Genomic DNA, 24,833 nt, shown 5'->3' on the forward strand with positions numbered 1-24,833 from the left:
AAAAAAGAGCCTGCTTTCCTTAAACTTTGCTTACATAAATGAGTACAGTGGTATTATCTGGGCATGTCAAACCATTGTAGCCCCTTATTTTTTTTAAACTTCATACAGTATCTGGCATTTAACTTCTGAGGGAGAGCTCTCGAATGGGCGAGACTTGGTGACATAGAGCCAATAATTTAAATGTTAATGTACGTGATTGACAGCATTTGAATATAAAAAGCACTGCCATACAGTACAGGACATGCGAACACAGTGAAAGTTAGACATAACACTTTAGCTAGACAATCTTGTATTTTGCCTATTGACAGTTGAAAATATTGTAGTTATCGAAATAATTCACCTAGCTCAGATCTGTACAATATTATTGAGGAGTTTTGCATTTTTCTAATACAGTTTTGCATTTTTCTAATACAGTTTACATTAAAATTAGTTTTACATTTGTTAATTTTTTACCTTACACATTTTGCCATCGATAACTGACAAAAAAACACCAACCGCCACTGCTTTGGATCTGCTAGTGGCCTTATGTAAATGCCAGAATAATAAGGCAACTATGTATAAAAGACAGGAGGAATTAAAGAATAAAGATCTGAACATGATTTACACTGATTTCTGGATGCATCTCAGTTCTATATAACAATGTGCCTTAATATGAGAGCCTCTGGTGATTGAATGTAAAAAGTGTAGATGTGGAGATAAGGGTTAAAGGGTGTAATGGAACTCTGTAAGGCCGGGAGTTTGGGATGCTTCTGTAGCTCTGACCTAAACCCTGTTGGAGAAAGTGTCTCTGGGCGGTCTGCCCTGCGTGGTGACATGGAGTCCACACTGTTCCCGGACACACAATCCATCAGCCACCCTCCCCTCTCACACATACATAACAGACACACTCTCTCTATTTCTGGAGCAACGTGCCCCACACTCTCCCAGTCTCTCTCTCTCTCTCTCTCTCAATTATACACGCATCTTGCGCTTCTCACCCCATAGTGGGGTATAATTAGCTTCTCTGACAGGTGGGAGGGATCGGGTCTCCCGAAGAATGAAGCTACAAATTTACGTCCAAATTACATGGGCACACAGACACTCTCACCTACTCTCATTTACACACACAAACACGCTCAACTTCTCTCACTTATCAGATACTTACATGCACCTACCGAAGTGTGATCACACACAAACACTTTCTTTTGCTAATTCATGAAACCTGAGTATTCTTTTCACCCCCCATTATCCCACGTTTAAAAAAACACTGTAAAAATCCATAGTAAATCTGCTATAAAAAACAAGCATTCAGAATTTCTGCTCTCTCCACAGTGTAAGAAGAAACACACTCTGGTATGTCCAGAATTGTCCACTACAGGAGTCTGTCCACATGGGTCTGATTGTAAGCTGCACCACAGACATAGTGTGAAACGCACCGGCTCTAACACAAGCTCTGGACCAGCCAACAGGGCCCGCACCCGAGACATTTTAAAAAGGTGCATCTCTTGGTACATTTTGAATCAGAAAAAGATGCAATAAGGTTCGAAACATTAGCATTAGTTAAAGCATTAGGTATCATGAACTAACAATGAACAAAAATCTTTTACATTTATTAATCTTGGTTCATGATATATATTTTTTTTAAAGTATACTATTTTTAGTTGATATGGCATCATGCAACTTTTTATATACAAAATGTCAGTGTCAATGGAGTGGCGCTCATTTTTGTATTTAATAATACATTTAAAATACAGTTCACATAAAATAATGATACCTGGATACCCCCTCTGATATGAAGAACATGTTTTCAATTTCTGTGTTCAATGTCATTTTTATATTTTTTCTGGAGGTCAAACATGTCTAAGTGCTTAAACTGTCTGGAGACATCAAGCCATAAAATCTAATTAAAATTTCTTGAAAAAAGAAATGTTGTCATAAGAAGTTTGGAATAATCCTTTATTATTATTTATTTATTTATTTTAAATATGAATTGAAATCATTTGGTTTTAAAATATTCATATTCTTAAAACTTTTGTCCACCATTGTCAAGTAGTTAAAAAAAAATACATTTCACAGAGAATTCTGGTTACTCGGTGATTGGCCAAAATGCTAAGTTTAAATATTCCAATAACCTAAAGTTTGACCTTTGTCCTGGTTTGTTTAAGGACTGAATTTCTGATATCTGAATTTGAGAAATTGGTTTGTGCAGGTTTGAATTTCTCCTAAATCTGAAAATTCTATCATCATCTTATTATCACCATATCATCACCTTATTTTAAGTGTTAGAATGTTTTTAACTGGCCTTGTAAACCTGCCTGAACTTGTACTCTTGAATCTTGTAAACTCTCTCTGGAGTTATTAAATAGCTAATAAATTTCCCCTAAGCATGCTGACTACTAAATTTCCATTCTCATTAAGCTAGATAAATACATCAAATGTATTTACTTATTCTAAAATGTGCTATTTCACATAAGGCCTAACTTTGTCATCTTAGATCAGAGGAAGGGAATAGTCTGTCTGCTGAGTCCAAACAAGCAGATGAGGGTTCATCTAGCTTGGGTCCTGAGAAGCTGCCATCCTACATCTCTTTGTTCAGCTCTCCTGACATGGCAGAGAACTCTGAAGCCACCGAGTTCCCTTCTACAACAGGTCCAAAGGCCAAAGGTGAGAGAAAAGTGTAATAAAGTCAGTGGGTAGTTAGACTAAACTGATTCTGTGTGTAATAACTACCATATAATAAAGGTTAAGAGTAGTGGTGCCAAATAGATATACTTTTTCAAATGAAGACAAAAGTTCTTAAACACATTCTGGTTATCAAATATTAGTGGTAACTGCTAGGGCAATTGAAGGGAACTGAATTCATAGATCCACTAAAACTCTTTGGACCAGTTGATTAAAAGTAATTGTAAAAATGGCTAAGTAAGTCTCACAAAATGTCTAGCATAATTTGAATGCAGATGCCATTTGGTGTATTTACTGTCCAATGACCTGAAAGTACATAAAATGTTTTAAGTAAAAACAAAACCAAAAAAAAAAAGAAACATTTTTAGTGTAAGTTTATCTGTCCAAATACATTTTGGGCTTGTTGTATATAAGGAGTAGGTAGGTAATAAATATTTATGGACAAAGTAGTTGGGTTATTTCATACTTAGTGAGAGGGGTAATAATATCAGGGGAGTTGATATTATTTAAGAGCGGAGTGCATGAGGTATATAATACTTACTGAGGGGGTACTAATATTTAGGTTTGTTGTTAAGGACAGGCACAGCTGAAGCTAGTATGTCAGTCTGACTGAGAGGATTAGTGGAGTGGGGCCCCTATATCCTCGCTCGCTCGCTCTCTTTACTCTCACACACACACACACACTCAAGTCACACCATATGGAACATTGTCTTTCTCCCTCACACTCAAAAAGCCAAAACTGATCTACCTCACCACAGACACACATTCTCACAGTAAATGATGATCAACTTCCACCAGTTCTGAGAAACTGGGTATAACTTTTTATAATGTAACTGAACATTTCTCAGCTTGTCTTCTCTTTTCTCTAGCTTTCATACTTCCTATTCTGAATTAGCTACTGCAATACAGAAACTGCTGTGATTAACATCCGCGCTCACACCCTAACAGACTCTGTATCACACCGTCACATGGGCAGATGACAACATGCTACACACAGATGCACACAAAGTATTATCATCTCTCTATGTAAACATTTATACATGTTAACCACATGTCTCTATAATTTTTTTGTTGCTTGCTCTCTGTTTTATCTCATGATCACATCCCTCAATACTTTATAATCACTTTCCTTCAAATTACATAGCTTTAATAAGACATGGCAGGATTATTTATGTTATATCTGCATGTTTATATAAAGTCGGTGCTAGTTACACAAACACACACACATACACACACACACACACACACACACACATTATCTTTCTGCCAACTTCCTATTTCTCTGCCACGCCAAGTTCCATATCAGTTCCCCTTTGGGAACATTGATGGCAGGCATGTCTCTCAGAATAGCACAGGTGCCCACCAGACAACCATAGCCTTTCACATCCTGTTGACTGAAATCATCTGCTGCATACAGACTGAACAAGTGCTCCAAACTCACCTGCTCACCAATCATAGTCTGAGGATACTCCGTTATCTCCTTCTGGTAAACACAAACAAAAAGAGCAGTTAATTGTTACTAATGAGAGCCTAACCCACTCTCACTCTAAAGATCATGGCTTTCCAGACAAACTTCTCTCAGCTTTGCATATATTTGCACAGACTGTATGCATCACTGCCTGCTTCTTCTCTCCCATCCTTGTTCTCTGTGCTATCCCTCACTCTGACACAATCACACACTCCTGTGTCATTCCTCTTTTAGTTAAAACAGAGTAATAGATACTCCTGTCATTGCCTGTGCTATTTATTTTTCACATGCCTTTTCCCAAATCAGTGTTCATTACTGTTGTGTAACCAACAAACAGCAACAATTAACTTAATCAAGAACATGAAAAGGCTCTTATTCATTAAAAGGAACAAAAGAGCAATTTTTTTTCAGTTTCTTTGTGAAATTTGTCCCGTCTCCTCTCTTCTCTTTGTAACAGGAAAGACCCTACACATCAAGCCATGCTTCTAACACTTATTCATGACACAAATTGAACCCTTGCTGAAAGAAGGGAACTGTCAACTATGGTGTTTTTTTTAATCGGTTATAAACCATGAAACATGTTTATGTCCTTTTTATAACTTCTGGACCTTTAAAGAAATTACAAAGGCATGTTTACATTAGATGTACACAGAGAGCAAAACATTTAGATTATTAGGCAGTGTCGCTTGTACAGTATATAAATGAACATTTCATGAACTCAGAGTTGCAAATTTCTCAGAATATTTCTTTAATGCTACAAAACTAGAGCGGATCTCTGTTTGATGAAATGCTCGTTCATCAAAAATAATGCAGAAGATTGCATTTATGAGTTCATGACTTGTTTCCAAAGTGTAAAGTAATTTGCAGGGATTTTTAAAACTGTGTTTCTTTAGTGACTAATAATGTAAAGAAATGATTTGATTGCATAGAATGTAAGCTCAAGCAATTGTTGTATTTTCAAAGAATTGATCATTTGAATTAAAATCACTTGAGATTTGTCTTGATTGTGTTATTTATTTATTAATTTTTTGCTGTTGTGTTTGTGCGCATTTGTGAGTACTCCTGTTAATAAATGCATATGCAGGATTGTGTATGTGCACTAGAGTCAGAAATTAAGTGAGCTTAGGCAAAAATGCCAACAAAATTAAAATAAAATGCCCCTGAAGTTAGCAATATGGAGGGGGGTGATTCCCTTGTGATGAATTCGTAATTTTTTTTATTTGTAACATCTTGATATAGCTCTAACCTCCTGAGACCCAAGTGTTACTGCTGTGTTCATTTTCCATTTCCATTTTTGGTTTGAAATTAGTAGCACCTAATAAACATGCCAAAAACTAAAGAAATCTAAAGCAAATAGTATTCCTAAAAATGTATGGAAACATATGTGGACAGCAAGACAGAAAGTTGTGAAATTTTAAATAATACCAAGCTATAGAAAGCTACAAGATGCTCCCTTACTCCCTAATTAGTGACTTAACCTCCGGTGTGCTGTCTTTCTGCACTGGTCTCAGGACAGTTTGAAATGCACCTTATTTTCATCCTAACTGCATTTAAAGCCTCTGGAAGCTAAATTCTTTAGCTTTTGGATGAACCCATTGATTCTCAAAGTGATAATGCACAGTGACTACAGGATTTCTAAGGAAAATTTGTGAAACTAGAGACTGTAATCTTTTGACTCACACAGGTTTCAATGTAAAAACTTAATTAGGTTTCGTACTAGATGTTGTTTTGTTGGCGTTTCTCCAAAAAAACAAACTCTACCATGTTTTGTCACATGTCTCTTCACGGTGAAAGTTGAACCCTTTATTGACAGCCTTGAATCTTCTGAACTGAGATCATTCTGTTTAAATTAAATTATGCGTTTCGTATAGTGAAGCCAAAATACAACATCCACGCATGTGTACACAGGGTTGCACAAGGTTAATATTTTGCCATAAATTATGAGTTGATGTTGAATTCGTGCTTAGGGTAATAAGTTATTAATACTTGTATTTAAAGTGACCTATTTGACATGAACAATCTGTTTGTTTTAAATGGTTAATAATATGCCCTCATAAAGGAAGAATATTATATAGAATATTCAAATCAATTGGGAAAATATACACATGACAGTTTATGCCATGAAAAATATCAAATAAAACATCACAAGCCACTTCAATCCCATGTTGTTTTCTAAATAATGTTTTCATTTAGCATGAAATTCCTACATGTGTTGTGAAGCAGGTGGATGTAAACTACATCACTCATGGGTTTGGTGTCTGTCACTTTAATTGAGTCTTAAGGAATCTATAGGAAAATAACAAATACAAATACCTAATGCCTCTCTCACACTCCTCAAAACAATTTTTTCTTCTCTTACTTTTTCCTCTCTTTAACTGCTGTCTGACCAAATCCATCACAACTTATTTCTGACAATGTAATTTTCCTTTCTCCGTTCCCTGTCTTTTTCGAAAACACGTACTTGATTTAGGATCTGTTCATAAAGTAGATGAGCCTGCTTGTCACTGTTCTCCTTTCCCTATTCTCCGTAGGGTAATGTAATTAGTGTTTTGAGTGTTAAACAGTGGTTCAGAGAGGATGATGGGAGCTGTAATCCCTTGAACGCCCCTCGCTGTGCGGAGACTGCTGATATTGAGACTATGTTGTTGAATCAAGGCCTTGTGCTCTGTACACTGTGACAAATGACTGCTGGTCTCTACAGGAAACCTGGTTAACTGTCGCCACCAGCAACGACAGGGGGCATTAATACACCGTGGCGTGGGTCTTGCTGCGGAACATGACACAACTCGCTTGCACTGACAAGCCTGCTCCCGTGTTAACGAGATAAAGGCCATCCCGATGATGCGATCCACATTTGCGCTTGTGACTGAGATGACATAGAGGGATGGAGGGAAGGAAACATATCCTCATCTGACTTTTCGCTGCCTGTCTTTCTCCCGTTTAATCGGGATCACTGTTGTCCTAATAAAGTGCCCGATGTGGTCTTCTGCTGTTGTAGCCCATATGCCTCAAAGTTCGACATGTTGTGCATTCTGAGATGCTATTCTGTTCACTAAAACTGTACAGAGAGGTTATCCGAGTTACCGAAGCATTTCTGTCAGTTGGATCCGCTCTGGCCATTCTCCGTTGACCTCTCTCATCAACAATGTTTTTGTTTTGTGTTTGTCGTGCGTGAAAATCCCAGGAGATCAGCAGTTGCGAAAATACTCAAACCAGCCCGTCTGGCACCAACAATCATGCCACATTAAAAATCACTGAGATCACAGTTTTCCACATTCTGATGGTTGATTTGGGCATTAACTGAAGCTCCTCACCTGTGTCTGCATGATTTTATGCATTGCAATGATTGGCTGATTAGATAATAGCATGAATATGAAGGGGTGTGTAGGCGTTCCTATTAAGTGCTCAGTAAGTTTATACTGAGTGTCATACTTTCCTGTAAAATACCTTTATCAGTTGAAGTACATTTTCAATCAGAGTCATTAAGTTGTTACCTATAAAGTTAAATCAGTATTGAATATATCAAATGATTTTTGCTCCCACATTTTGAATTTTTGGGCATTTTTGTCAATTTCGGTGGCACTATTGCCCACGAGCCTTTGTTAATTTCTGACCCTGATGGAAATACATATTAGCTACTATACTACCCTACAATGCCAAAACGCAGTAACTACGGTTTAATTGCCCAGCCAAATGTTGATTCTAAAATGTTATAATGTCTCACTCACTGAATCTTAGAATAGTTGCGCCAAACCCGCCTGTAACAGGACAGATCAATGACAACACAATGTGTATTTTCTGCGTTTTGCTTCTGCAGGGCATAGAACTCATGAACTTCAGAGTTGTTTAAACATCCTGAAATGTATCATAATCTGTAACAAAAGAGTCAGATTTGTACAATTTTTGTGGTAAAAGAAGAAGAGGACATCTGAGAAAGGAAGTGGGGTGATACTTGTATTCATATTCATGATGTTCTTTAACTATGGTCACTCAACATTTTTTGTTATCTGCATGGAAAAAGAGAAATTCATGGAGCAATCACTCTTTCTTTTCTCACCCTCCTCTTCCCTCTCATTCCCTCGCTCTGTCGGCAAGGATGTAAGTGCCTTAGACAGATGTCTGCTGCCACTTGTCTCAAAGCTCAACGTGAGCTGCTGAGCTCTGCAAACTCTAATTAAGATCAATATTTCAATTTTTAGTAAAAGCGCATGCGAAAGAGAGCAGAGAAGTAGAGTGAGGGAGAAAGTAGAAAAAAACAATCTCACTTGAATGAGAAAAAGGAACGAATGAAAGGTCAAATGTAATTTTTCTCCACCTCAATAGATCGCTAGGCATAAAAAAGACAAACTTGTTATAGCTCAGCAGAGTCCATCCCATCAATAAAGATCATACTTTCACTGCAAGTAGTTAGTCATTAGTATAACTGCTCCATTCCTTTTATGTTCTGCTGTCCATTGCCCAATTTCTCCTGTTTTGTCTCCATATTTCTCATGTTTATTTCTGTTTCTGTTGTTTACTTTTTGTTCTTTTTTCCCTTCTGCCAGAAGTTTCAGTGCATTTAAAAAAAATCACGTCCTGTCCATTTCTACCCATTTTTGAAGCAGTCTGTCTTTTTTCTCTTTAACACTTAATATGATCTTTTATGTCACCTTGCTGTTTCCATAACTCACTTTTTTGCTGAATACTTCCGAGAAGTTTTTATACTTGAATATACGCATGAATAGTTTTTAAACCTGCCACTGATAACCCCCTATACTCCATCTCACACCTCCTACAACAACTACTTTGGCTAAAGAGGGGTTAACTGGCAAATCGGTCACAGTCATTTACACAGATTGCCTGGTCCAAACTCCCCACCCCACTGCCACCACCCTTCTCTCTTTTTTTTTTCCTCTTTGGACATGCTGATGCCCATTTTGCTTAAATCTGTAGAACTGCACCAGCAGCTAACTCCCAATATGCAAAGGCACAATGAAAGCCCTGACTTCAAAATTTATGTCTCAAGCCCTCGGCCACATCATACACACCTACCTCCGCTCACTGAATGGATGATGACAGATCTTCTTAAATGTGGCATTTTCAAAGCGGACTGCTTAGCTTGGACTTTAGGGTCCACTTGTGCTTATTTGATAAAAACCCCCCATAATGACTTAGCGCACCTTCAAATTTATATACCTTTACATGATTTGTACTGTCCTAAACCCCCCCCACCCCCCTTAGCAGATTTGAGTCTTGAGCACTTCTGTATTCCACTCACTGGTACCTGTAAAAAAAAAGAGCGCAAAAACTCAATAGCGTGGATCAAGTAAATTATGCTTTTTATTTAGAAATTGATCCACAAGCTAAGCAAATAGTACATGTACATTCACCATTATTAAGCATCCAATGTCAATTATAGTGCAAAGGATTTCTGAACTCTGCATCTGACTGTTAATCATCTCATGAACCTGTCATAAGCAGAGTAATTAAGATCGTACATCTATACCACAGGTGTGAAACTCAAGGCCCGCGGGCCAAAACCGGGCTGATCTCTAAAATGTATCATGGAAGGTAAATAGAACATCTTACTGACCAATCACTTAGCTCTTTCACCATGAATATTAATGAGCCTTCCCCTGGAGTGCGTTTTACTCTCTCCAAAAGCGAAACAAAACAGCACTACTCAGAACAACAATCAGCTCTGGTCAAGTGGCATGAGCGCAGAGAAGGTGCTTTCATTTGCCTACCACTCTAAACCATATAGCGCACATCATTATCAAAAGGGCTAACTGCTGCCAGGATCAATGGAGAAAAATGCAAAGAGGTGCGTGAGCACAGGACAGATGCATTTTTCCCAGACTGCAACATGCCATGCAGAGTTTGTGTCAAGCGTGGTAAGGAAAACAAACCACATTTGAATTCTAATGCAAAACTTCAAATGTATCATTGATTAAACTACTTTAAAACCATGTTAAACAGCCCAGCCATTAAAAACAGTAACGACAGAGAAATCATGAAAAAACAAATAATAATAATTAAAAACAAAAAGAGAGTACACATGAATCAGAAGAATTTTCACTCCACATACACATCATATACCTTACAAACCACGGATTTACTGTAAAAACACTGACTGTATTAATTATGGTATTTTGCCAGTAATAGTTTCTAAATGTATTTAGATTACTGTTCTCCCATAATTTTCATAATTATTATGAACCGAGCTATCAGATTTCCTTCTGTGTAAAATCTGGTCTCTATAATAATACTGTATGATTGTAGGAAAATGTAACTGGGTTTGTTTGCTTTCATAAATTCTCTTTATGAGATGACTGTACTTTAATAAGTAGGAGCCTGATGAAAGACATCTATAGAGGAGACCCATTTTAGTTGCTCTGTCAGAATATCTTAATTTAGCCCTATACAGATTAGGTATTAATTTTCTCACAGATTTTACTGTAAATATAATAATTTACATATACAGCCATGGCCAAAAGTATTGGCAGTGATATAAATTTTGTGCTTTGCAAAATTTGCTGCTTCAGTATTTGTAGATTATATGTTTCTATGGTACACTGGAAAACAATGATATGATTTTCATAAGTTTTAAAGGCTTTTATTGGCAAAAACATTCAATATATGCAAAGAGTCAATATTTACAGTGTTGGCCCTTGTTCTTCATAACCTCTGCAATTCACTCTGGCATGCTGGATATCAGCTTCTGGGCCAAATCCTGACTGATGACAATCCATTCTTGCCTTATTAGTGCTCAGAGTTGATCACAATTTGTGGGCTTCTGTTTGTCCACTTGCCTTCTGAGGATTGACCACAGGTTCTCTATGGGATTAAGATCCGGGGAGTTGCCTGGCCACGGATCCAAAATTTCAATGTAATTATCTCTGAGCCACTTCATTATCACTCTTTCCTTGTGACATGGTGCTCCATCATGCTGGAAAGTGCACGGATCATCACCAATTGCTCCTGGATCATTGGGAGAAGTTGCTCTTGCAGGATGTTTTGATACCATTCTTTATTCATGGCAGTGTTTTTTGGCAGAATTGTGAGACAGCCCACTCCCTTGGATGAAAAGCAACCCCACACATGGATGGTCTCCGGAGGCTTCACTGTTGGCACGACACAGGACTCATGGTAGCGTTCACCTTTTCTTCTCTGGACTATCGATTTTCCAGATGTCCCAAACAGTCGGAAGGGGGCTTCATCAGAGAAAATATCTTTGCACCAGTTTTCTGCTGTCCAATCCTTGTACTTCCTGCAGAATTTCATTATGTTTTTCTTGGAGAGAAGTGGCTTCTTTGCTGCCCTTCTTGGTAAAATGATGTTAGGTGGTCATTTTGTGCCAGGGTCAAAAAACAGTGAAATTTGGATTTTTCTGGCCAATGAAGCTTTTTGCAATTATTTACAATGCATCTGATCACTCTGCACAATAATCTAGAAACAATGTGAATCAACACCACAACAACTGAAGCAGAAAACTTAGCGAAACACAAATGTTATGTCACTGCTAATATTTGGCCATGGCTGTACATCCCAACCTCAAATTCAATTATTTATTTACAAATGTGCAATTTAAATGCACAAAATATACAATAGTATTGGATATTGCATGGTTGCTACCAAATCAGATTTTCAACTGGCCCTTTTAGGGCATTTAAAATGCTGAAGTTGCCAGGGATGAAATTGAGTTTGACACCTCTACACTGTAAAATAAAATTTGTTGAGTCAACTTAAATAATTGTTAACCTGCTACGTTAAGATTTTGAGTTAACTTGACCAAAAATAATAAGAAGAATTTTTAATGATCTTACCCTTGAAGTGGTCAACCTTTTAAAAAAAAAAGACCAATTATGCATCTACTTAAGTTGATTCAAATGATATTTCCTAGTCCAGTCAACAGAAGTTGTGTTGTAACAACAAGAGCAAAAATGTCAACTATAAAAAAAATAATCAAAAAAGTATTGACAAAATATCTGTCGTTTAAACTTTAGTGAATTTGTTACCTCACTGCCTTAGAATTATGAGTTAAGATGACATATCCCCATGTATGAATTCTATGTCTACTTCCAACATACAAGACCAATATACACACACTGTATCTCTCCTCATTGTTTGTGTGTGTATTTTCTTTTCTATGAATGATCTATATTCTGTTCGAATACTGCAGTATGGACTGGCCTTAACATATCATGGGTGTTACACTGACTGACCCCCATCTTTGGGTAGGCCTATTTCCTTCCACGTGAGGCTGGCTCCCCTGATTAAGACATAAGTTGCGGAGATAAAGGCGCGCGCTGCGTGGGGCTTAATTATGTGTCGATCCGCGCAGATGAGTCGAGATGCAATTAGAGGTTAATTGCGAAAGAAATCTGGAGCGTGGCTAGCACTGGCGAGGCGGATCCTGATTGACTCACCCGCACAAATTGCGCATTTTCCCTATCCGGCGGAAATGTAGATTGATTTTATTGCTAGATCACGCGTTATTGAGTTCATCATATAGGCGAGGAGTAAAGTTGCATTTTTGTTATCCTATCAGATCAATACACTGAATGATTTTTCATGAGGTTACAGAACGTCGCGGAAATATGCAGTTTAATGCATAATTGCAACTGTTTAAAGTATCCAATCTCAATATGCAGTTTAATGCATAATTGAAACTGTTTAAACTGTCCAAACTCATTAACTAATTTATTTTTTACTCTCGTGATGTCAATCTACGATTCTTTAGACTTAATTCTGTTACTTCACGTAATTACTTTTGATCACTTGTAAAAAATTGTTATGACAAGAAATATGATGTTGTTTTAAACCTGAGCGCAGTTATATAAATTTTACTCTGAATGTCTGTACTCGAGGGTAAAAGGTACATTGATATAAAACAGGTCATGGAAATGTCCACGTTACTGTTGGCTCATATTTTTTCTCAATGTTGGTTTGTTTAATTTTTTAATAAATTAAGGCGTTCACGCCTTTTAATTTTGACGTCAAAAGATTAGCTGATTTTCCAAATGGAACGTGCAAAGATAATAGTCTGTTTAATACAATTAAATGTAGGCCTATGTATAGTTTCCATAAACTTGCAACTGCATTATAAAGCAACCTTTACCCCGTGCCTGCGTTTAATAGTACTAGGCATTCGCGTTATTACGCCTTAATAAGCCCTGTGACGCCGTGCATTGTTTTATTTATTTTTTCCACGGTTAAGGGTTTAATCTTCGTTTTTATAAAGTTGTGACGTCAGTATTATAGCTAATAAGATATAAATGTTCAGTAATTACATTTTTGAACAGAAATAATGACAATAAATTATTCTTCCGCCTAGTAACATTGTTAATTAGCTCGAGTGTAAGAGATATTTTAGATATTTCGACTTGGCGCATGAATAGGCTATTGAATTAAAATTGTGTGTGTGTCACAGGTGCGTTTATCATCTATTTAATAACGTGGCTCATCCAATCAGATTTTAGAGTTGGAGATAAAAAAAATGTGTTGAGTGGAATAGAGCAAACTCTTCTCTAACATTAAAAGTAATCATTTTCTTAGTAAGACACGCACCTTCCACGTGCGATTGCAGAAGAGGCGTCGCTAGAGGGCGAGAGGAACACCTGTTTAAGCGCCCTGCCATTTGCTCCATCTTCGCCTCAGCTGCTACAGCATAGGGAGGCGTTGCTATAGGAATAAGCACGTCTACTGCTGCCCCTTTTGCCATTGGTCCGTAACGTTCACTGGGCGGGACGCTCAGACGGGCCATGTGTATAAAGAGGTACATTGTCCTTTTCAGTGATACTGCGTGTCAGCGGTGGACAATAGTGCAATAATAAGCTCAAGCCATCAGGGAAACAGCGTTGACAGCAGTATATATAACTTTATAATAGACAGTTATTAAAGTAGTGCGAGGCGGTGAAAAGACACGGAGGTGCTGCTGGCTATTTTCAGCCAGAGTTCAGTATATCCATCGTGCTGCGCTGGGGCGTCCCACCAGAGGGACTTACTGTGATTTGTCACTCACATTCTTACCGTCCGTGTTTGCTGGGGACTTTGTAAACAACAGCATCAACATTCCACTGGACTCGACTGTTGTGACGTTTGCTGAACTTGACCCATGAGTGTGTAGTGGACTGCCTAAGACTTCTCTCGGCATGTGAGGAAAGTCATAGCCCCTACTTTGTTGCCTCCAGTCAGGAGACGGAACTTAAAGCCCGGAGGTGAAGAAGGATATTTAAAACCAAGTAAAACTACAAGTCTCTTAGACACTTTTCTCCAAATTTCCATTTCTGTGTGTCTGCTGCTTTAATGCGGTGAAGCGAGGACAAGTCAGGTTGGTGGCTTTGAATTCACGAGTCTCAAGTTTCTGCCGCCCTGGCCAGTGATATTAAAGCGTGAATTTGACCTGGGATAAGTTGTCAACAAGAGAAGTTGCAGAGGCAAACTGGCAGTTGTACATGTAAATTTACATGCATGGGCATACGCATATAAATAGAAGCAGTCTGAAGGACTAATCAGCCCCTCTGTGCTCGTGCGTATGTTTTAGACCCGGGACACTCATCGTACTCGGTCATCTTTATCATATTCCCAGTGAAACCCACGCGTATCGCTTTGGCTGTAAGGGTAGGTGTCGTCGCATGGACTGACATGGCCACCGATCTCGCCATGAGCGCAGATTTGCCCAACAGCCCTTTGGCTATAGAATATGTCAACGACTTCGACCTCATGAAGTTTGAGGTCAAGAAAGAGCCCCCGGAGGCCGAGCGCTATTGCCACCGCCTTCCCCCGGGCTCGCTGTCCTCTACTCCGCTCAGTACACCCTGCTCCTCCGTGCCTTCCTCGCCCAGTTTCTGTGCTCCAAGTCCCGGGTCGCAGCCTGGTCAGAACCTCGTTAATGGCGTCAACAACAACCACAACAACAATAACAACGGTGGCGGCAACAACAACAACACCACCCAAAACTCCTCGGGCAAGGCACAGCTGGAAGATCTCTACTGGATTCCAAACTACCAGCATCATATCAGTCCAGAGGCCCTCAACCTGACACCCGAGGACGCAGTGGAAGCGCTCATAGGGAACGCGCACCACCACCACCATCACCACCAGCCCTACGATGGATTCCGCGGTCAACAATACGTTGGAGAAGACCTCTCGGCGGCCACGAACGGTCACCACCATCCGGTGCACCACCACCACCACCATCACCACGGCCACCATGGGCACGCGCGCCTCGATGACCGCTTCTCAGACGAGCAGCTGGTGAGCATGACGGTGCGCGAGCTCAACCGGCAGCTGCGAGGCTTCAGCAAAGAAGAGGTAATCCGTCTCAAGCAGAAACGGCGAACCTTGAAGAACCGGGGCTACGCGCAGTCGTGCCGCTACAAGCGCGTGCAGCAGCGGCACATGCTCGAGAGCGAAAAGTGCACGCTTCAGAGCCAGGTGGAGCAACTCAGGCAAGACGTGGCGCGCCTGATCAAAGAGCGGGACCTGTACAAGGACAAGTACGAAAAGCTGGCGAGTCGAACCTTTAACGGCGGCGGTGGCGGTAACACTCGGGACCCGTCCAACGGCACTCACGGCAAAACCACTTCCACGGAATTCTTCATGTGAGAGTGGTTCTTGTTAGAGACTTTTCCACATCAACCTATTCGTTTTTGTTTTGTTTTTTAATTTAATTTTTATGATTTTCAGTGTGAATTTTATTTAGAATTCTTCCTATCTTAAATACTCTGTACACATTCATTACTTCATACAGCGCCATATTTAAAGCCACTTCATTGTTTGTGTACTTATATTATTGCACCATATAAGTCTTAAAGATGTAGTGTAATGTTAGGATTATCTTCCACAGATACTGCACGGACTCTTCTACTTTATAAGACATCTGATCTAAATATGGGATCACACATAACCTCCAAAGACACTCCAGGACTCTCTAGATGCGTGTGTTGTTTCTTTTTTTTTATTAATAGGCTAACTGCAATGCCCGACATGTTTAGGGGCACACAGGCGGGTCGCTAACAGTCATTAAACCGCGTCCATAATATATGTTTTCCTTGTTTTAACGGATTGACGAGTCTTAATGGCGATGAGACTATGCTGCAAACGAAATGTCAGATTTGAATAGACTTTGGAACAAACGATATTAATAAAACACATGAAAGCTGAGATCAGTACAACATTTACTTCTATGAACTGATGTTGAGGGGACTTGTGAACTTTAAGGGCCCTCAAGCATTGCTCAAGTGTGCATTACCCCACCAATCCTGCATGCGGGACATGTATGGTACTCCAATCTTGCCAAGTACTTTCTATATTTCCCTAACAGCATTTGGATGATGAAAAGCATGGCCCTTAAGCACTCCCTTCTTTTTTTTCGTATCTCTTTTTCGACACGAACTTTGTAGTTATGTGAAAGAGCTCATGCGTACCTACAAAATTCACCTGAAATCTGTTCTTACATTTGTTTTGATTATTTAAAAGAATGAGAACAATCGAAGAAAAAAAGAGAGAAAGAAACACAGAACTGAGCCAGAGTTTTGAAGTTATTTATTACCACTTGTACATATGTAAAGTTCAGTTGGTGTGTTCATTTTCCTTTCTTTTTAAAGTCATTTTTGCTTGATTATTTAAAACGTCTTAATACAATGTTTGTATGTAATAGCATGCAAATGACAAAGATACTCTCATCCTGTTGAATATGTACCATTTCAAAAGAAGCCTACTGCACTATGATTCGAAGAATTGGGATATAAATGACATTTATTTTCCTCTGTGCTGATCGAATTGTTGTTTTGGTGGACATTGTTACTCGATCTAAAGTCGGTCATAAAGTGCACCATAAACACAAGGACTTAAATTGCTGCTAATATTCTATGCACCAAATTCGAAAGCAATGAACAGAAGCTCTGATTATGTGAATTTTGTACTTTAATCTAAATTAATGTAGAAGACTGGTAAGACATGGAATTCAAAGTAACAAAAATCCAACATCTCGTTTAAGAAAGCTTTTTTCTTAATGGACGGAATGATGAATGACAAAACTTTTTATTGGAAATATTTGACATCCGACGTCAATAAGGCAAGGAGGGCTGGTTGAACTCTAGCCTACGCTGTAGCCTATCCTGTATTCGGCTTTTAAGCATTTGCCTATTGTTTTGCATTGCAACATTGTAACGATAATAGGCTTCCAACCATAATCGATTTCTCTAGACGTCACAAGATGCGGATAGTAGCCTATTCTAAAATAATAGTGGGACTTGTGTGCAAACATATTGAAGTTATCATGCGCATTTGATTGTGATCATTTAAGGTTGAAATATTGCCTAACTAGTTAAGGCAGATGTAAAAAAGTTAAATAGAACTTGCCAAAGTGGATTTCAGCATTATTTAATGCACGTAAATTGTCTTAAGTCAGTTTTCTCTCTGTCTCCGACCTGTGTATGCGTAATCCCCTAACAATAGCAAATATATCGCCCAGACTTCTAAAATAAGATCGCCACGTATGCTCCCTTAAATTACTATCTGCTTGAAATTCTTACCTGAAAACCACTATTAACATTGATTTAATTGTTTTGGTTCAATTATGATGCAGTCGTTACGAAGCAATCTCTCTGTCTATTGGTCTACTTTGAGGCACCGCAGCTCCAGGTTACATAACCACATGTGCTGTCCAGTGTTTTGTCTTCTGTAAAAAATCAAATCAATAAAATGAAAATTAAAAAAAAACTTGTACATAGGCTTTAATTTCTATATATTTATCGAAAAATATTAATGTCCTTACGTGTCAGTAAGTCCAAACCAAATGTTTCAAAATGGAATGTTGTTCAGAATCTTGTTTTCATAATGTTTAATAAAAAGTTCTCTCAAACGCTTCGGTTTGTTTCCCTGTGACTCAAATGTATTTGGTAGAAATGAAATGTCTAGATAAATATCAATATTCAGTTTTGCCCAAATGATAGCTATTTGGCTTTGTGTCATGTTATATGACAATTAAATTGACATATCAATATTCAGTTTCCCCAGTGATAACTAGTAGGCTTTATGTCATGTTATATACAAATATAATGTATAAAGCCACGTTATAGCGTATAAAACACCATGTTCCTTAGCACAAAAGGCACATTTTGCAATGAGTAAACACTACTATTTCAAACATATCAGATATTGTAGTACGTCAAGTTTCAAAACATACTAGATGTAGTAATATATAGGCTAGTTCTCTTCAACAAATATGTTTTAATTGGGTGTAATAAACTATGAGGGCTTAATCCCGACGTGGTATATACAAGGGTCTTTTTTCCACATAAAAATGAACCCAATTAAACCTAAAATGTCTCGTTTGATCAACGAGTTTCGTGGTATTCTATAAGTTATTATTTTAACAATTTGAAAAGATTTGTTTCAATTTAGGCTTATTCTTTTAAACTGGATGCAAGGGGAAAGATGGGCGAACGCGTCACAAATTTGGGCTAAATGGAAATGATAGGCTATTGTTTTAAAATGTTTAATTATTATTAATATTATGTATTACTATTATTCGCAAATGCCTCGTATTGTAAACGGCAAAAAGACATAAATATATACATATTTTTGTTGGCACCAAATTGTTATTTGTTACATAAGAGAAATTAAAAGTTTTTATGGTGGCTCGCGATCACTTTTTCGTTTACTTGATTAAAAAAATTGTTGTCTTTAAATGTTGAAATTATAATAAATCACGCAAACATTTATGTAGCTACCCTATATACTGGAAACAATCTCAATTCCTCTAATTGTTCAGCCCGCGATTTACGTGTTCTGATTCCAGAAAAATCTTACTAATCTTTCCTCATTACTAATTGTGTTCAACCAAACATTCCTTCATAAGTATTGTTATATCTGAATGAATGGCTTTGTAATTAAAATAATATCTTACAAAGTTAGCAATATTAATTTGTGACAAAATCTGCATCTTCTAATTTGTAATTTATTTTCCCATATTATGAAAATAATCAAACCGTTCAGGTTTGAAAGCAAAGAGGACTGTGAAAACAGAAACTGCCTGTTGGTTGCTCAACTTTATAGTTTTTGTTCAAGTGTTTAGGCTTCTACACCTGTTGTTCTATCAGGAAGGCTAAAGTGAATGGTTATTTTCCAAGTGTTCCATTTAACCTCTGCTGCTTCCAGCTTTTTTTATTTTCTTTTTTTTTACAGTTCAGATGATAATTTTTTATATTCTGCATTTTATTATTTTTGTTTTTTTTACATCACACAGTCATAACTTCAGACCAGTAGAGCACAATCATTTTTTTCAAAAACTGAGAGAAACAAGGTGTGCATTTGGTAGACAGGTATGCACTTCATATTATTATTATTAATCTTTCTTTTCATCACAAATTTTAGCGAATATTTAAGTTGCACAGCCTGTTTATTGGCTTCGCGAAGCTGTTTGGAAATGTTTGTTCCATATGTGACAGTGAGCAGTATGTGGCATTACCTGCTCTCCATGCTACATGCTATTCATGAGCTACTTTGGCCAGCATAAAGTGCTCTGACCAAAATTTCAGTCTAGCTGTTTGCAAATTGCTCTGACCAGTGATGCCCTTTTCCTGTTATCTGTGCTGTGTCCTTTGTCATTTATCATGTTTTATGCAGTTTACTGAATATAGGGTAAACTGTAAGGGAAACATTTCACACTTTGGCAGTATGTTCAAGCACACTGTCTGATCTGCATTCACTAACCTGGGTGTGCTTTTTAAAATAATTTTTATTGGCATTTTATAACTGTAATGGACTGACAAAATGTTGCAGATCTAATTGACAAGACATATAACGCAAGTGAGGGAGGATAATGCTCACTGAGCTCTTTATTAGGAACACTATGGACCTAATAATGTGCCTGACGTGGTGTTCTGCTGTTGTAGCCCATCCGCCTCAAGTTTCAACATGATGTGCATTCTGAGATGCTATTCTGCTCACTACAATTGTACAGAGCGGTTATCTGAGTTACTGTAGCGTTTCTGTCAGCTCAAACCAGTCTGGCCAATCTCCGATGACCTCTCTCATCAACACAGTGTTTCCGTCCGCAGAACTGCCACTCACTGGATAGTTTTTTTTGGTTTTGATTTGTTTTGTTTCTGGCTCCTTTCTGAGTAAATTATTGAGAATGTTTTGTGTGAAAATTCCAGGAGATCAGCAGTTAGAGAAACACTCAAACCAGCTCGTCTGGCACCAACAATCATGCTACGGTCGAAATCACTGAGATCAAATTTTTTCCCCATTTTGATGGTTGATCTGAACATTATCTGAAGATCCTGACCTGTATCTGCATGCTTTTATGCATTGCACTACTGCAACATGATTGGCTGATTAGATAATCACATGAATAAGTAGGTTTTCCTTATTAAGTGCTCAGTGATAGTGTATATGTAGTTCTCTCAATTCTGATTGATTGATTGATTGATTGAAACAAAAAAAAAAAATATATATATATATTTTCTTTCTTAAATTACTTTTTTTTTACTGTAATATACAAGTCGTGATAATTACTGTCTAATGAATGGTAAGACTGTTCAGGCATCCAAATGTCAAGCAGTTCTCAACTGAGTTGCTTCAAGAAAACACTTGACTTTTAAATTGTATGTCTTGCTTTTATTTTTCATTAGCCCAGGGAAGCATTTTTGTCTTTTTTGTGCATATATTGGTACAGTTTATTTTGTTGTTGATGTTGTTGTTGTTGTTGTTGTTGTTGTTGTTTTACTCTGAACAGTAGAAGACAGGAGGATTCAGAAGGGCCCACGTGTATCTTTCTCAAACGGAAATTCAGCCTGGTTGACACACCGAGTTGACAATTCTGTGTTCTGCACATAACAGGCCATTGAGATGCTCTCCGTCCTTGTTCAACTTAAGCAGTGTCCCAGACCAAAGCTCAATCTCAGCGCGCTCTCAAACCCATCCCCCCACTCTTCTTCCTGACTTCCTTTTTTTCTGCTGTGTCAGAGGAGACAATGTGTTTGACAGCCATCACTTTATCCCAACAGAGCACCTGACTGACACATACACAAACACATTGTGCTTCTCTTAAATTGTATAGCAGGCCTGTATTCTTTTTAATATATAATTCCACTTTGATACAGTTCACTTCCGTCAATGCACAATAACAACCTGTAAATTCGAATGGTCTGATTAAGAACAATGCCTCTCGTTGTGTTGTTTCATTAATATATGCTTCTATTTTTTTTCCTGCAACAGTGCATTGCATGGAAGCCTGAGGCCAATGTGCATTTAATGAGAGAGGGAAAAAGAGGCAGAGGAAGAGATAGTGTGTTCTTTGGCGTCTAGGCTGCATTGCTGATGAGATTCCCCTGTAGTCAGCGTCTCTATGGCTCAGCTTACAAGAGAGACAGACATACATTCTCACACACAATGCTCTTCACACACATTTATGGGGGCAATTTAGAAATGTGTACAGTGTGTGCACACTTGCATAAGCCAGCTCACATACGATTTTTTAGTGGTTGAAAGGGGGGTGGGGGGGGGGGGTGCATAAACTGTATGCTGAAAATAGCTGAAAGAATATACAATAGATTAAACAAGCAAACAATATGAAAACATACTGTATGCATGTTATAGAACTAAATTACCAAAGGAATTCATAATTGTGATTTTCTAAAGGTTGCACCGTCTATAGCCTTCTCTCTAGAGGCCTGTATGCTTGCCACATTTATTGGAAGTGTTTGAAATAACAGATACCAAACGTCGCAACCCCTAAAATAAATCGACAGCTTGATAAATCACCTATGAAGCTCTATTAACGTTTAGCAGGTATTAATAATTATTTAGAACGCTTTCAGGATTGAATTAGTGACCCGGGGCGCGGACCATTCGCGTTCCCCAAACGCCGACAAACTCATTACTGTGGAACGGCTCCCTCCACACAGCGAGCTTAGCCGCGGCACAGCACCGACCCGCCGAAAAAAGCAATTTACAGATGGTGAGTGAACGACCCTTCGCCGCTGTGCAACTGACTGTCACACAGAGGCGCGCGCGCACTCGCGCTGACACGCTGTGTGCTGAATAGACAAAGCGAAAATCATGCAATCACAGGGAGAAAATGTGCAACGCAAGTGTTTTTTTCCCCACAGTTTTTCTTGCAACCGAATATAAATAAACAAACAAACAAATGGGTTCTAATGTTGATACGTGGCTGTTCCTGATTATGAAAACTCAAAGACATAGTGTCACAAGATTTGAATTTTTCATACTTCACCACTCTGTCAATTAGTGTGTGGAAAGGGCTTCTGTCAGTCATGCCTCACTTTGACAGCATGTAGCTCAACAGTGTACACGTGAAACTCCGTCTGGCTTTGGGTAGGTTGAGCTGGGGTGCCTTGCAAAAAAAGCATGACTTTCAGGCAGTTTTATTATTTGTACTCTTGTGTGGCACCCTGAAATATAATAGCTCTGAGAGTTTCTGTACTTGGAAATTATAGGTTTGCCCCCAGTGGAAGTAGCCTATATTTTGTTCTCTCTTGTTTATTGTGCTTGTATAAGTGCTGAATGACAATAAAGTACATGTTAAAGCTTAAGCCTAAATGATTTGCCATAAGATGAGTAAGGTTAAGAACTTGTCTGAGATGTGGTGTGTTTGATTCTGGCCTACTTCATGTTCTCATTTAATAAAAATAAAAAAAATGTTTTAAATTAATTAAAAGAATTTAAGAACATAAAAACATTACATATTTTTTTAACTTGTTATTGGCCCAAGGCTTTCTGCCACTGTAAATTCAAGTGGAAAACCTAAGCTCAAATTAAGTATAGTGATGACTTTTTGGAATATAAACCTGCCTCTATAGATTTTTTCCCATCACATTGAAGGAAAAGTGTGGTCACCACACATGCACTTTCACACTATTATTAAAAAATGTAAAACAAATGAAATAACAGATTAAAGCAGCATAAATTAATCCATAAAACTCCAGTGGTTGGTGAGAAAAAGATACATATTTATATTTAGTTATAAATCTTCACTTTCACATCTGGTGATGCCTGTTTATTTTCACTTTCTCATCTGAAAGTGAAAGTGGAGATTTAGATTAAAAAAGGACTTCAATATTGATCTGTTTCTTACCCACACCACTTTTGAATATATTAAATTGTCCACTAGAGTCTTATGGATTACATTTATGCTGTTTGTATCTGCTTTTTGGACCTACAGATTTCTGGCCACCATTCATTTGCATTGAAAGGACCAACAGAGCTAAAAAAAATTAATATACATATATATACTTTGTGTTCAGAAGAAGAAAGAAATTCATACACATCTGGGATGCATGAGTGTGAGAAAATTATGAGAGAATTATCCCTTTAAGACAATCACAAAGTTCTGAAGCAGCTAACACAATTTCTCCATGCCATTTAGTTGTAAGCCTGTGACACACACAAGCAAAAATCATGTTTCTCTATCTACGTAGTGAAAAGAGATGTAGTGAAATTGGACAGATGCTGAAACAAAATGTTATTTCTAATCAGATTACTGGAATAGTTAGAGATTTAGGTGCTGGAGTGTGAATAGAAACAATACAAATAAAAGACTGAAAGCTATTGGATGTGTGAATAGCAGATGAGTAACATTTACCAGAAAAGGTTATCCGTCAATTTTACTGCAATTTAACAAGGTTCATGTGTGAAAGTGGCTTATGATATAGGCCTAATTGCAAAATGAATTGACAGATATTAATCAATCTGTCAGCCTCTCATTCACTGGGTTATTTTTGAAATGTATTCCACTACAGATTACAGAATACATGCTGTATAATGCAATTTGTAACATACTCTGTTAGATTACTCAAGGTCAGTTATGTATTCTAAATTCTTTGAATTATTTCTTCAGGACTGTTAGATTTGTTTCACTTGTTTTGACTATAAAAACTAAGTAAGACAAAATATATGTTAAAATACATTCTCTGAAAAACCTAAATAGCTTATGCAGTGTTGTTTCTAAAAGAAGATCAATACAATTTTTAGATATTTTTACATGAAAACAATATATATTTTTTTTAATCAAAAATATGACTTTTGCCCTAATATCAAAGGTCTTACAAGAAAAAAAAAATAATATATCCAACGTGAACTTTCTTGATCAAAAAATATGATCATGTCTGGTAACGTGCATGTAAAATGGCTAGAAAAAGTATTTTAGCTTAGTGTAAATCTGACAATTTACATAAGGTTTATTTCTATTTCTTCAGCTCCAAACTTACTTCAAACGTACTTATCTGTCTGCTCGTATGAATGTAACACATCATAAGTGTTTCACCGCTGTTCAAATGCACTTTGGATCGCATAATTTATATGTATAAATGTTTTCAATCTGAAAGGACTAAATATTAAATGAAACAAATGTCAATAAAATGCAAAGTAATCTCTACAGTAATTAAAATAGTTTTTGAATGTAACGATTCTAAATACCAATTATTTAAATTGTAACGGTAGTGGAATACAGTTACTTATATTTTGTATTTGAAATACGTAATCCCGTTACATGTATTTCATTACTCCCCAACCCTGATTATTTTACAGGCACTTATTGACCTCTGACATTTAGAGAGAGGTCATGTTTTTGCTGATTCACTCTGATCCCTGCATGCAGTTCTCCACACAAGACTGCTGTGTGTGCACCCTTGAATCATATGTGTGTTTCAGTTCTCCTCACTCACTCTAACCATAGTTATACTCTTCAGAA

General features: G+C 37.7%; 1 protein-coding gene across 1 annotated transcript; it reads left to right on the top strand.

Annotated features, from left to right (window-relative positions):
- Window positions 1-13,939: 13,939 nt before the first annotated feature.
- LOC127646751 (transcription factor MafAa-like) lies at window positions 13,940-17,970 on the top strand. Its single transcript, XM_052130612.1, has one exon. The coding sequence runs from the start codon at window positions 14,756-14,758 to the stop codon at window positions 15,716-15,718; it is 963 nt and encodes a 320-aa protein (XP_051986572.1). The 5' UTR covers window positions 13,940-14,755; the 3' UTR covers window positions 15,719-17,970.
- Window positions 17,971-24,833: the final 6,863 nt, after the last annotated feature.

Source organism: Xyrauchen texanus, chromosome 7, assembly GCF_025860055.1.
Source record: "Xyrauchen texanus isolate HMW12.3.18 chromosome 7, RBS_HiC_50CHRs, whole genome shotgun sequence".
Taxonomy (NCBI): Eukaryota; Metazoa; Chordata; class Actinopteri; order Cypriniformes; family Catostomidae; genus Xyrauchen; species Xyrauchen texanus.